This window comes from Pempheris klunzingeri, chromosome 3 (assembly GCF_042242105.1).
Source record: "Pempheris klunzingeri isolate RE-2024b chromosome 3, fPemKlu1.hap1, whole genome shotgun sequence".
In the NCBI taxonomy this organism is placed as follows: domain Eukaryota; kingdom Metazoa; phylum Chordata; class Actinopteri; order Acropomatiformes; family Pempheridae; genus Pempheris; species Pempheris klunzingeri.
This window is the reverse complement of record NC_092014.1, coordinates 21,487,904-21,501,594: the sequence shown is the minus strand read 5'-3', so window position 1 is coordinate 21,501,594 and position 13,691 is coordinate 21,487,904. Positions and strand designations below refer to the sequence as shown.

General features: G+C 42.2%; 3 protein-coding genes across 3 annotated transcripts in view; 1 reads left to right on the top strand and 2 right to left on the bottom strand.

The window, feature by feature from the left end:
- The window catches only part of gnav1 (guanine nucleotide binding protein (G protein) alpha v1), a 28,089-nt gene extending 23,317 nt beyond the window's left edge, over positions 1-4,772 (top strand). Inside the window, exons 8-9 of the mRNA XM_070856532.1 lie at positions 1,023-1,110; positions 3,448-4,772. Of these exons, the coding sequence (XP_070712633.1) occupies positions 1,023-1,110; positions 3,448-3,638 (279 nt within the window). The 3' untranslated portion in view covers positions 3,639-4,772. The remainder of the gene's footprint in view (positions 1-1,022; positions 1,111-3,447) is intronic.
- Positions 4,773-4,948: 176 nt separating this feature from the next.
- On the bottom strand, positions 4,949-6,405 carry npb (neuropeptide B). The gene is made up of 2 exons (XM_070828133.1): positions 6,075-6,405; positions 4,949-5,508 (listed from the first exon to the last, which is right to left on the bottom strand). The coding sequence occupies exons 1-2, from the start codon at positions 6,336-6,338 to the stop codon at positions 5,380-5,382; spliced, it is 393 nt and encodes a 130-aa protein (XP_070684234.1). The 5' UTR covers positions 6,339-6,405; the 3' UTR covers positions 4,949-5,379.
- A 926-nt stretch (positions 6,406-7,331) lies between these two features.
- Positions 7,332-13,638, bottom strand: sgsh (N-sulfoglucosamine sulfohydrolase (sulfamidase)). The gene is made up of 9 exons (XM_070827628.1): positions 13,371-13,638; positions 12,523-12,683; positions 12,331-12,436; positions 11,857-12,224; positions 11,278-11,359; positions 10,989-11,192; positions 9,825-9,991; positions 9,502-9,719; positions 7,332-7,659 (listed from the first exon to the last, which is right to left on the bottom strand). Exons 1-9 carry the CDS (start codon positions 13,450-13,452, stop codon positions 7,476-7,478), a joined length of 1,572 nt encoding a protein of 523 aa, XP_070683729.1. The 5' UTR covers positions 13,453-13,638; the 3' UTR covers positions 7,332-7,475.
- Positions 13,639-13,691: the final 53 nt, after the last annotated feature.

Here is a 13,691-nt window from a genome sequence, read left to right as displayed (position 1 = left end):
AAGCGTCAACTGCTGTTAGCTCTGTTTCAGGAGCTTTTCACTGTGAAAACCTCATTTCAGCATTTACATTTGGTGTTCGGTCATTAAAAATATCACCGCAGACACAGGCAATATGAAAGGTCTTAACAATAACATTGCAGTACTACATCAAAGTATCTCTTGTAGTAAATTGTTCTGTTTTTAACCAGAGGAACATTTTATTTAAGGCTTCATTAAAGCCAAATGAGTAATTAAATGTCTGTGTGTGACGTGTTTATGTGCAGGGTTGTGTGTGGGCCCGCACATTAACATGGCTAACAGGCTCATTAAACAAAAGTGTTTAGTGATACCTTTTTAATGTGGGAGGGAAATTTGTAACCTCCACCTCAATTAACTCTTCACTGTGGCGGGCCAGTAATAATTACACACCGAGGCATTAGTCTGCATCCTGTCCATTGAAAATCTGCTCAACTTTATCCCTCCCTCCTTATTATTGTTGGCTTTTTGTGTGTGTGTTTGCGATCAAACGGGCCAGAAAAGAGAGAACTTGGTCGTAGTTTTAATTGGTCGACTACAAAGTCAAAAGTACCTGTGGTGGCAGTCGGTGGAAGCTGAAGGTGGAGGAAGTGAGACAAATCGTCAGAAAGACAGAGATTTAATAGCTGAGCGCGTTGAGCGCCTGCACTGGAGGCTGCGTGAGGCATTGATTGCTCACTGATGTGTGGAGCGAGGTCATTGATTCGCTGTCGTCACCCTATGCTGGTATCAACAAAGCTATTGATTTTCACAAATATTGTAACTATCTGTGTGACAATATATGTGACTATGAAATTTGAAACTGATTTATTGGTTTCATCGTTTGGTTAGTTATTGCAGCCCTTCAGGTGCGAGTCACCAAATCAAATCAACATTTCCTTTTTCTGGTGATCTTTCAGATTGATTTTCTTTTTCCACTGGAGGAGAAGCCTTACACTTGTGATCAGTTTCTCGCGCTCTCAGCTGATTGTGTATTTTTTTTGTGTGTTGGTGTATTTTCATTGCAGATTTTATTCATGAACAAGATAGACCTCTTTCAAGACAAGATTTTACACTCTGGGCGGCATCTGCGGTTGTACCTGCCACAGTTTAAAGGTAGGACCGACAATTTATTGTGTAAAAGTGCTCAGCTCACATGGACTTGTATGACGGCAAAAATAACGCTGTTGTGGTGGAACAATTGTCAGACATGAGCATAACTTCTTACTATAAAACTCTTTATAAAGATAATGATCTTCACTTTTGATTGACACTGTCAGAGACGTATTGATTTTACTTTATGTTTATTATTGAGATTGTAGTTTGTGGTGGTGTTGAACTGGACTGGCTATAATTGGGAGATGTTTCTAATATTAGAAACACAAACTATAATCTCTGTAATAAACATAAAGTTGAATTCAAACCTCTCAGAAAGTTTAAAGGGAAATGTTACCACTTTTTATCTGGATGTTCAGTATCAGTGTTGATGGTAAATGTAGTCCACTGAAGAGATGAATAATACCTCAGTGTGTGCTATATTGATCGAGAAAGCTGGGTTATTCTGCTCACAGAGCCAAGCAGGTGGTGCCTACATTTACCATGATGCATTGCGCACGCACATTGAGCCTCTGAATACCAACACCCAAATCCTCTCCGCTCCAGTCCGTTGGCCACAGACAGCTGAAAAACGACAAAAATAAGGCTCAACAAAAACGGCTCATAGTGAAGTTCACTGCAGCAGGACGGGCTGATTAACTAAGCTGACTGCAGAGTCTGTAATTCTTCCTGGTCTCCAGTGACTCAAACGTCAGCGCTGGTGACCAGGAAGTGAGCTTTTGGAGCAACTTAGTTGTAAGTTATAGCACACACGGAGGTGCTTCTTCAAACAACACTGATTTGTCATCCATATAAAACATTTCCCTTGAACAAAAACTGAACATTATAATCTTCCTAAATATAGAATCTGTGGCACATCTGTTGCTTTGCATTAATCTGTATACTTGTAGGTGTATGTGCAAAGTGGACAGGGGGTCTGTATTGCAAGAAAGTAAAATGGTTCCCTTTCCTAAAACAGTTCTTTATAATCATCCATCCAGAAGAATGAACCAGAAAAGGACATTTTACTCAAAGGTGTATCAAATCACCAAATAATGAACAATAGGAGACCATTTAACCTGCCTGTTTGTACAGCTAATGGTGACTGAAGGTAACTGTGCACACAGAGATCTTTGACTTTTAGTTATATTCTGCTTCCCACAGGGCTCTACTCCTTTCACGACACAATATGTGTGTCTGTAATTCAACAGACCATCTTTCCTTAAACATAAATATTATACTGGAACCTGTTTTGATAAATCATACAAACAAAGAGTTCACTTTACAAGGAATGTCCATGCAAAATGTCTCCTGTTAAGGACTGTTTATGGCACCCAGGAGAGCCAGTAAGTTAAAATGCCCGGGTGGTTATCGAATATTTTTTAAAAATGCGTAAAAAATACCCAGATATATCAAAAGGGAGGAGTGAAATTCACAGTTAAGGGGCTTTTTAACACAAAGACAGATTGATAATAAGCTCTCTCACAAGGCTCGGCATTTCGCCCCCCACGTCTCAGTGGGTTCAACAGGGGCTGTGTCCTCTCTGCTCTCATGCAAATGTCAATATAAATGCTAAAACTCTTGGGATTGGGGTCCGCCAGCAGAGCAAGTGCTCATTTCACACTGACCTCAGATACGATGACTAGACTAATACAGTGACTCCCATCCTTTTTCTGTTCAGACTCAATCACTCAACACCAACCAGTTATGTTACATTTTAAACTGGATGGTATACAGCAATGTTAATAATATAAAAGTGTATTTAGTGACAGCAAATTTTAACAGAAGACAATCCTAAAATCATCAATGTCTCTGCTTGGTTTCCTGTATTTCTGCTCAGGTTTTCATGCCTGTTACTCTCCTGTTACTCTTTCAGGTAGCTGGATGTTCCTGTTTATCCACTATTTCACACACATAACAAAAACTAGAGAAAAAGTCAGACCACAGATTTATCTTGCGACCCTTTGGAGGGGCCGGACCCCCTGGTTGGGAACCACTGGATTAACTTAACTGTATCTAAAGAAGATCAGCTCCACCTCCACCAGCTGTAAAACAGTAAAATGCTACTTGCACACTGATGCAACAGTCTAATCACGTCATGTGTAATAATATATGAAGCAGAGGGGACGTTTTACTGCAATATAAGTGCTTAGACTTTGATACTTTCAGCACATTTTACTGATCATTTGAATGTATTTTCAGTGAAGTACAGAATCTGAATGCTGCTTCCACCACTGGTGGAACCATTTGCTCTCTAATACACATCCTACAGACGCACCTTTTCAGTTTTTTGTGGGAAGGAGCCAGATGTTTCGCTCTGAAGTCTGACCCCACCCACCCTTCACCTCTCTTCTCCAGGTGCAGACTGCGATGTGGATTCGGCCGCCCGCTTCATCGCTGCCACCTTCGTCTCGCTCAACGCCATGCCCAGTAAACTCATCTACCACCACTTCACCACGGCAACCGACACCACCAACATCCAGGTCGTCTTCCAGGTGGTTATGGACACGATAATCAAAGAGAACCTGGAGGCCGTGTCGCTCCTGTGACTGGCGGCGGAGGTCTGAGACTTATTTTAAAAGACTAAAATAGCAACAACAACAAAAAAGGCATTGAACAGAACCTGAAGATCATCTCTCTCTCTGTGACACTCCGTTGCATTTCATCCTCCGTGATGCTTGATTTTATGTAGCTTAGAAAAACTTTGAAAAAGCATTGAAGGAGGCAGGACCACTGGGTTAATCCTTATTAATGTTGACTTTTGAAACCAGAGTAGTGGGCATTTATATTTTTGTACTGTACAATGAAATCACACCGTGAATGAGGATGCTCCTTTTTTTGGACCTGATGTATGCACATGCCATTTATTTGCCCATCTTCTCCAGTGTGTGTGTGTGTGTGTGTGTGTGTGTGTGTGTGTGTGTGGGCAGGACACAGAGGGCGTGAGGATTTACTGTTTGTCAGTTACTTCCTCAGTGCAGGATTCACTCATGGATACCACAGTGTGTTTTCCGCTCATCCATCACCATGTCTCCACTGTGCGTCACACCTTCCTAATGAGGCGCTGATCTCTGTAAAAGCACCCCAGTTTGTGTTTACTCGTCCTGCGCTGAAATCACACACTCACACACGTTCCTTTTAATGTGTGCCTTCGCTCGGTCCCCTGAGCTGAGTCTTGCCACTCAGCGACGTTGCAGGGATTTCATTATTAGAAAAGGGAGAAGTATATATGAAGAAGCATCCCTGGAGCCTCCAATGTGTTTCATTTCCCTCCTTCCACCTTTTTCAAATATCGACACACACGGTCATAAACCTGATTTGTCAACCGGGATGATGCCTCCTGGTTGTGATTTGTGTGGCGTTACCTCTGCTGGGGTCTGACTGTTTCGAAGGCTCCCCTGAGCAACTGGTGCAATCACACCAGCTCCTCTATGACTCCAGTAGGAAATAAAACACTGGTGATGGATGCTGAAGGTGAATTAAAGAGAAAAATACTCCCAAGTGCCTTATGATGAAGAAGTTTTGCTGGTGTGTAAATTGAAATGCTTTCAAAATGTACGTTTCCACTTTCAGAATAATTATTTGAAATTTATACTGTATTTCATTCTCAAAGTCTTACAGGCCATGCTCTCAGACTGTTATTTAATGGTTTGTACTATATTGTGCTGACACTGCAATACAAAATAAATGTGACCTTATTTTGAAATCATACTTCAGGTTTCTTTGCAGAAGAGTCTGTAAATGGATACAAGTAAGAAATGGAGGCAGTGCTGGATCACTTACTTTTCCTTTTTTCATCCCCTACTAGTTGAATGTTTGAAGACAAATTTAAGCCACGCAACAGGTTACCAGTGTTTGTTCATTTTAATAGATAAAATAAATAAAAGTACTTTCCAGGAAATCTGCTCTGCAGTCAACTTTCTGGATATTTAATACATTTTGGGAATGGCAGATACATGTCAGGGGTTAAACAGTAAAGATGGGAAGTCATCTGGAAAGAGGATGGTTTCAACTAACATCTCTGGCACTGATTTTTTTTTTTATATATATGTTTATATATACTCCTGTCTGTGCAACCAAAGCAGAATTAAACAATGTAGGGTTTTTTCTAAATAAAAGAGAACATTCAGAGTCTGCAGCGGTCCATCGTCGACATTGATCGGGGTTTCCTCTGCGCCATCACCCCATACAAACCCCACACACTCATCCATCCCTCATGTTTCGTTTCCAGAGAAGCGCTCCCGGGGCTCGGTGGAGGACCAGGACTGTCTCCGCCGGCCCGACCGGGACTCACGCGGACAGGCAGTCCAGGGAGTCCAGGGTGAGGAAGACGTCCGCCTTGCACTGGAAGGTGCCCGTCCCGTCCCTGAGCAGCTCGCAGCTCTTCAGGTTTGGAGAGATGTCCTTAACGCAGATGGCCTGCAGGAGGAGGAGATAAGTGATGAGAGACTTTCAAGTGAAAAGCCGGTAAAACGAGCTGTTGATGACTCTGGTCGGCCTTGTCATTTATCTCTACAACTAAATAATTTATTTTCGTTTTGCAGTAATTGCAATAATTAGCACCAGGCTATTTGCGGAATAAAAAATGTGGAACAGTCGCTGAGACAAGAATCCATAATGTCACCTCTTCTTATATTTTGTCTTTACTCGGATGTTTTCCGTAGGTGATGAAGATTCAAAACGCACAACATGTCTTAAGTTAACTTGTCAGTGACCGTTTTGTCTCCATCGTTTAATGCTGTCGGCTGCGCTTCGACCCGTTTGTGCTTTTACGCACGAGTTGTTAAAGAATTGTAAAAAAAAAAAAAAAAAAAAGCAACAGTGTTGTCTAATCTCGGACTAAAATAGTTTAACTTGAGGTATTTTTAACTCTTAATATTTATGTTTCGCCATGAATGCGGCTCTTATGGTGCAGAGATAAAAAGCAATTTCACGCGCGTTTCTTCTTTATTTCATCACCAATGGAATAAAAAATGGGTACTTACCATGCTTTTAAGGATGGAGATCTGCCTGTTAGTCTCTGGAACCACGTTGTTACCTGCCGTCTCCCCGCTGTCCATCAGCGCCTCCTCAGACTCGGACCTCCGGACATAAGGAGACCTCCTGATACCGGACAGCAAACCGGAGGCGCGACCCACCGAGTAGTAACTGGGCCCGGTCGACTGCTTGTACCAGGCTTCGACTGGATGGCAGGAGATGAGCAGAGACACTCCGACGCACACCACGGCAAGCCTGACTGACCTCTCCATGTCTGGAACCGTCTTGGCACTTTTTACGCAGAAGAAAAAGATGTTTGTCTCGTCTGTTCTTGGCTGACTTTATGTTTTGCTGGATGTTTGGAAAACTTTCTACCGCTTTTATAGGCTGACTGCGAGACGTTATCGTGACCCAGGACGTTCGTCAAATCAAAATTGAGGTGGGCGGATGATGATCCGGTGTGTGTGAGTGTGGTATAGAGTTTGAGTGGGTTGGAGATGTATAGGGACGTCAGCCCTGCTGTGACGTAGAGATAAAAGCTAAATGGATGAAGATAAATGGACCAGGATAGACACTGACGTCGGTGGTCAAACTCAAAGCTGTCGGTGCATCTTATAAGTAAATTACGAGGTGCTTTTGTTTTACTAATTGACATGCCAATTTCCTGAGTGTCTACAAACATCTCATGCTTTAAAAAGAGCAGACTGGTCCACTTCCAATTTCAATAAGCCACTAAACTGGGTCAATGCTGACACAATGCATTCGATAAAAGGTGCAAAACATTGCAGAATCAGTGCACCTGGCTTCAGCACGAGTGGAAATGGACAGATTAGGAGTAAAAGAAAAAAAAAAGCAGATCAATAAACATGAGTGAATAATCGACTGATCCAAATTGTTCCAATAGCTTTCTACATGGCCGAATCAGCCCCACTTCAAAGTGGAGCTCTGAGGAATCAATAGAAACCATTTTCCTGATTGATTTGCCTACCCCACTGGTCATGCGTCATGAACTCCGCTGCCCGTGTAATCAGCAGACCAGGAGGAGAACAACAGTGATGGAGACTAAAACAGAGACGGATGCGGCTTCATTTGTTGAGTAAAGAAAGTTAAATAGTGTGTAACCATGTTGCCTCTCTGTGAAACAGAGTTAGGAGGAGGTCTGGATGGTGGGGAAATGTACCTAACGTATAGAAACAGATAAGAACTACCACTTAATTTAATGATGAAATTATCTGGTAATGTAAAGAATGATACTACACAAGGAATTGAGGCAATTCAAGTTTTGTTTATTATTGAGCACTAAAAGCAGCACTGACATACAAAAATAAAAATACATTTTCTAAAATGAATGTGTTCATGTATGCAGACATCATGTCAATCAAGATGAGTAAAAGTACCATTAGGGTCCATCAGAGTCCATTGTAGAGCGGTCTGCAGCGCGGCTCTAGTTTGTCCTCGAGGACATAATCAGGTCCACAGACCCAGGGATCCCCCGTCTCCCACTGCCACTTCTGCAGACTTTGCCTCAGGCTCTGCAGCACGGCGCTGTAGGACGGGTCTGATACCAGGTTCCTTGTCTCCAGCAGGTCTGTCCTGTGTTGGTGAAGCATTCGTTCAAATTTAAAAATCATAAACAGAAGATTTCATAAAGTCTCCATGTTCCCCAAAACTAGTATCAGACTAAATATTCATTTCCGGAAAGTTTTTCTAGAACATTATTAGGAAACGACTGCCAGTAAAATAAAGGTTTACTGTTTTAATTTCCAACATGAAGGTCTAAACACTGTTTCAATACTATGTGATACATTCATTTATTTATTTATGTAGCCTAAACTAGTGACCTTAAAATATACCGAAACAAGCTGATTTATGATTTAAACACAATATCCTTCAACCAGCTAAAATTCTCTATCATCTTCTTTTGTTAGTATTTCGGTCCAAAGATGAATTGAAATAATGAAAAAGGGTGTCACAAAACATCACTGATGCTCTTCTCAAACACCTGTTTTTTTTCTCATTTTAGAGTTTGTGCTTTCATTTAATTAGTGAAGCAAAGGAAGCAGGACTGCAACTAGTTTCATTATAAATGAATGTCAACTATTTTTTGAAATCCTCTTTCACTTGTGTTTCAGCCAACCACACCCAGCAGCTTGGTCAGAGGGGTTGAACCTGTAACCACAACCATCACTGCAGCGAGGTGAGCAGACCGAGACAACATGTCCAGGAGTATTAAAGTCAGGTATGTGACCAGCATTTGTTGAAATCCTCATCACAATCAATGAATCAAATGGTTGACAAAAAAAAGAAACATCCAGTGTCTGTGGCTGTCACAGGCCTGTAATGAGCCCATTCCAACATGCTTGTCTATCTATGTACCTGCCTACCTGCCTGTGCACTCATTGCTTCCACAAACGTACTGCTAAAGCCGGGGAGCCGGTCACACAAGAATGGCAGGGAAAGTGCAACCAAATTTAAGTTCTGGCTAAGTTGTGAGTTACCAGCACGAAGCACACAACCACTGAGCGGAAGTCCGACAAAGAGCCACTGCTGACCATGACAGACTGTCTCTATGTGAGCGAACAGCACAAAGCCCAGCCTCTGAGCCCAGTGAGCAGTAACTCTGAGCCAAAGGTGACGTTACATTAACAACTGTTTATCTGACATACTATAAAAAAAAGAAACTAAGAGAGGCTGTCGGTCAGCGTTTGTTCACAGAACAAATGATCTTCTCATCACTGTCGTGGACTCGTCCTCCAGCTGTAACGTGAGGCTGCGTGAGGTCCACGTGTTGTGGAGGAGTGGCTTTGGAGGGAAGCCTGAAAGGAGGGGCAGGATATTCTCTGTCGTATAATTTAAAAATCTAGCTCCTCTTGCTAGTTTCTCCAACGTTACACACCCTGCCTTTAAATTAGAATTAAATCAAAGTCAGTGTTTAGGGGCGTTCATGGTAAGACCTCATATACTATACAACTAAAGATAATAAACTGTTAAAACTTCAATAAAAATGTAAATAAAATTCAACCTAAATTTCAACACAGATGGTGATCATATCGCTCTTCTTCTACCTCTGGCCCTTTTTACACAGATGCTGCATTTTTCTTTTTCTTTTTTGAGGTAGAACTGAAATTGAACGCAGGAGAAGCACACTTGTTTGCTCTTATGAAGCATGAAATTTGGTTGTTTTCTTGTCACTAAATCAGTAAGCTATGAATGGTGCCAGGAATATCTCATTTAAATCAGAGGACCTCGTCTCATCCATCAATCAGGGTCAAGTATGGTGATCAGTCTGCTCAGGGCTTTGATCTCGTAAGTCATTCACCAAATGCTCTTTAACTGATAATGCTATGTGAATCATCACAGTGAACATTTTTCTTCTGCTAAGCTGAAAACATAATGAACACTGAAAAAACAAGAGCGTCGGCAGCTGTGCCACACCTGGAGTCGTACAGCTCCCAGCGCTCTCGGTAGTAATACTGCTCCAGGCTTTTGAACCAGTGTGTGGGCTCGCTCAGCCTGGTGCGGTTCAGCAGGTCCTGGAAGGTGGGTGACACGTACAGGTCCTGGTCTATGGGGAAGGGCATGCGGTAGTGTAGGTTGTGGAGAAGGTGGTACGCCCCCTGGTGGACAGAGCGGGTTGGGTAGTACATGGTTACCTAAAATCAAAATGACATCAGCGCATCAGTGAGGGCCCTGTGTTTGATTAATTCATGAAAATCTATCTCTGACAGTCAGTGGCGGCGACGGCGGTGCTCACAGACCTCGTGGAGGGACTGGCTGGCGTAGACGGTGTGCCAGCTGCTGGGCTCAGTGACCAGAGCGGGCAGTAAGGAGCGCCCGGTGAAGTGGACCGGGGCAGTGGGGCTGCCTGGGAGGCTGTAGGACGGGTAGGGAACAGAGAACCAGTCCAGAATGGTGGGAGTGATGTCTGCCCAAAAAAGAGAGGGAGAAGAAGAAAAAAGAGTGAGATAAGACAAACCAGTAGCTCAGCTGAAGTAAAACCTCACATTTAAATGTATGCTAATATTCATCAGTAGCAATTCTTACTGCACATGTAATTAATGCAGTGTTTCTATGATTTATTTTTTTTCTTTAAACAGACGGTCGTCTTTATACTGACATGTCACTTACAGATTTTGAATTTCCAGAGGAATTGATGGATCAAGTAAAAAAAATAAACCATTTATTTTGAAGAATCAGAAAAAATGCACTGTCGCAAAGCTGGAAACAGGCTGTCATGAAAAGCAGACAGTATGGAGATACATGGTTTTCATGGGACATAAAGATTTAATGTTCATTACACCTACTTGCTATATACTTGAATATTTGCAATGGTTACAGCCTGTTTAATGTGTTGTAATCATCTTCTGCAGACTGTTTCTACCCTTTGTTGTTATTATTGTTTAATTGATGTTATTTCCACATTTCCATTTAATTTAACCCCCTCAGGGAATCATTTTCACTTAAACTTGTTTGTTTCTGAGAACTGCTGCTGATGCATTATTGTTAAGTCTCCCTCTTGTGGTGGATCAAGCACATCAGACAAACACACTGACTTCCATGTTTGTTCATTTGTGTAAGCCAGCGGTTTGCTGAGTGCTCACAAGATGGTGACAGAAAGAAAAAGACATCTGTAATACTTTTTTAGCCTGTAGAAATTATCAAATCAAATCAAGCTATGTGAGAATGAGACTGAATGACTCTTTCAGGTGATAACCTGCGGTGAGCGGTCAGATAGAAGTCGATACTGCATCATTTTAAGGAGTCACAAACCACAAAAGGTTGGGAGTTGCTTGTTTAGGCACTAAACTGGAACCAAACGTTCTATGGACAGTGTACATTATGATTTTTGATTTGACTTTTTTTTCTTTTTTTAAAACAGCACTTGCAGTCTTCCCAGCCCATTTCTGTCATCCATGTCTTACCCAGCAGGCTGACGTAGGCCTGGCTGGTGTTTCCCCATCGTTCCCTGTGCTCTGGAGACGACACCAGCATGGGCTCTGCGGTCCCGGAGCGATACAGGTTGGTTCTGCCGTTTGGGAAGGGGATGCCGTTATCTGAGCTGTAGATGACCAGAGTGTCGTTCTCATAACCAGCTTCCCTGAGCTCCTGAAGAACCAAACCGATACCTGCAGAGGTCATTTAACAGCATAGTGTGTTACAAGACCTGCTTCTCTCCACCCTCAGTTTTTGTGTGTAGATGTTGTTAAATACCTTGGTCCAGCCTGCTAACCGTGGTGTACTGGGCGGCCAAGTCGGCCCGTGCTGCAGGTGTGTCCGGCACAAAAGGAGGAACCTGAAATACACAAGATGAGGTCAGACCAGATTACTTTGACTCCGCGTGCCTTGTAGATATATTTCACTACAATAATAAATAAGACAGAATCTTAGCATTTGTGATTTGTTGCAAATCACTTCATTCAGCATTTGTGAAATGTCATGAAGTTTAATATCAGTGTAACAGCAGCAGTAGAAGTGTGACTATAAAGTTAAAAGACAAATTAGTAATATCACACTAATGGAAGGTTTAAATATTGCTTATATAAAACAATAACAATGTATTTCTAGCTGAAAAAGGAAGAATAATCTGTTACTTCAATTAAAATGTCAAAGTTAAATTTTCTATCAAACCTAAAAAATAAAAAATAGCTGCTGTAAGTGACAATATTTTTAATAGGTAATCTTTTATCTAAAACAAAAGGTTAAAATTTTACGCCGATTAATGTAGATGTTTCACAGCTAGAATGGGGTTTCTTTCTACATTTGAAAACATGACATCTCTAGATCACTGACCTTTACTTGTTCAGGTGTGTAATATACCGGTGTCCAGTCAGGTATTCTACCCATCCCCATTTCTCCATTACCAAACTTCTCACAGAAAGCTCCATACTGAGGCTGTGAGTGTCCACATCGGTGGGTGTCGTGAAAGGCCACATACAGGAAAAACGGCCTCTCTTCATCTTTTATAGTGTCTTTACCCTCTTGTTTCTTTCGCCTTCGCTCAAAGGCTTCTTCTTTATGGGTCTGGAAAAACTTGCGGACCAGGAGCTTGATGCGGGTGATGTTCCTCCCCACCTGGAGGACAGAGCTGTTCTCCTCTGTGTAGGCAAAATCAAAAGGGTACACGGATCCGGGGCCGACATGCTTCTTCCCAATTATACCTGTGGGTACGAGAGAGTAAAAAGACAGAGGGGAAGAAGTGATTATATAAAGCACGAGTGTGCATGAGAGTAGACTTGTAATAAATTGGTATTAGCTGTTATTTACCTGTGTGTACGTCGGCTTGGCTGAGGAGCAGCGGCAGACTTTGTACTCCATCAAACGAGGTGAAGTGGTGAACACCTTGATGAAGCCCGTACATACCATTCTGGTGCTGAAAACACAGATCAAATGGACCTAAATACTGTGCCTTCACAAACAAATAAGAGGGATTCATATGTGCATGTGTTTTTTCTTAACCTGCGGCAGTCCGGTGAGGATGGTGGAGCGGCTGGGGGAGCAGCTGCTGACAGAGGTGAAGGCGTTGCTGAACACGAGGCTACGCTTGGCCAGGGAGCGCAAGTGGGGGGTGTGGACCACAGAGTTGTTATACACCTCCGTCTCAAAACCTGCATCATCAGCTGGGAAAAGACACGTCTATTAGCTGTGTATAAGTGTGTGTGCTAGATACTGGCTGCAGGGATTTGCTCCCATTTAGCTAACAAGAGCACAAGTCAGATCCAAAACTGACTGGGTTGCATTTTAAAGTTCATACTTACATTTGGAAGCCCTCCTAGAACAGATTTACATGGTCTAACATTTACTAAAAGATGGAGCGGGAGATGAAGAGAGAAAATGATCTTTCCTCGTAGTTTAGTGGTCTGCAGGCACACCGCAGACACGTTTATGTTGAAATGGCATTCAGAAGTGCATTTTGCACTGTTTTTTAAATCTAAAAACAGTTTACATTACAGCATGTACGTGATAGAAGATGTTGGAGGCTCAGTTGCTGGTTTATCAGTTACACCTATCTTAACCTAATACAACAGTCCTGCAATAAAACCTTCCCAAATGAAGGTTATAGTGTTCAGTTTTTTAAAAGTGCTGTCTGAACTGTATGGTCGTTTTGGAGGACATAGTTTGTGATTTTCTACAGAGAGGTGTTTCTGTTATTTTGGACAGTGCAGGTAGACCAAATAAGAGAAGGAAGCAATAGGATTTAATCTATTTCTCTGCTTTAGTTTTGGCTAGGTGGGCCTCAGGAACTGGTAACTGGGTTCAAAAAGCATTTTGAATTATTAAGACTGACTGAGAGAAAGTCCACTCACCAATTATCAGAAGGACATTTCTTCTCTTTGACTCCCCGATGCAACATAAAGCCAGAATGAAATAAAATAGCTCAAGCAGCATGATGACGGTAAAGATTAGCTCTCTTTGCACTCATTAAGAAAAGTTTCAGTGTCTCTGCTGGTTCGGTTTGGAACATCTCATGTGAGTCAAAACAGTTATTTAAGTAAATTAAATGAAGTCTGTGGTCAAAGTTGACACATAAAACACATGAAGTGGCAGGTAGAAATGTGCGTCAGTAACTTTGTCGTCTCCTAACAACAGCAGTGGACTCACTTCCTGAAACAACCCGAGCCCCGCCC

Coding starts and splice junctions, on each gene's coding strand:
- npb (XM_070828133.1), bottom strand. CDS start 6,338: ATGGAGAGGTCAGTCAGGCTTGCCGTGGTGTGCGTCGGAGTGTCTCTG. Junction 5,509..6,074: donor TCTCCATCCTTAAAAGCATG/GTAAGTACCCAT, acceptor CTCCTCCTGCAG/GCCATCTGCGTTAAGGACAT.
- sgsh (XM_070827628.1), bottom strand. CDS start 13,452: ATGCTGCTTGAGCTATTTTATTTCATTCTGGCTTTATGTTGCATCGGG. Junction 9,992..10,988: donor GGCCTACGTCAGCCTGCTGG/GTAAGACATGGA, acceptor TTTTTTGGGCAG/ACATCACTCCCACCATTCTG. Junction 7,660..9,501: donor TGGGAGCTGTACGACTCCAG/GTGTGGCACAGC, acceptor TCACCAACACAG/GACAGACCTGCTGGAGACAA.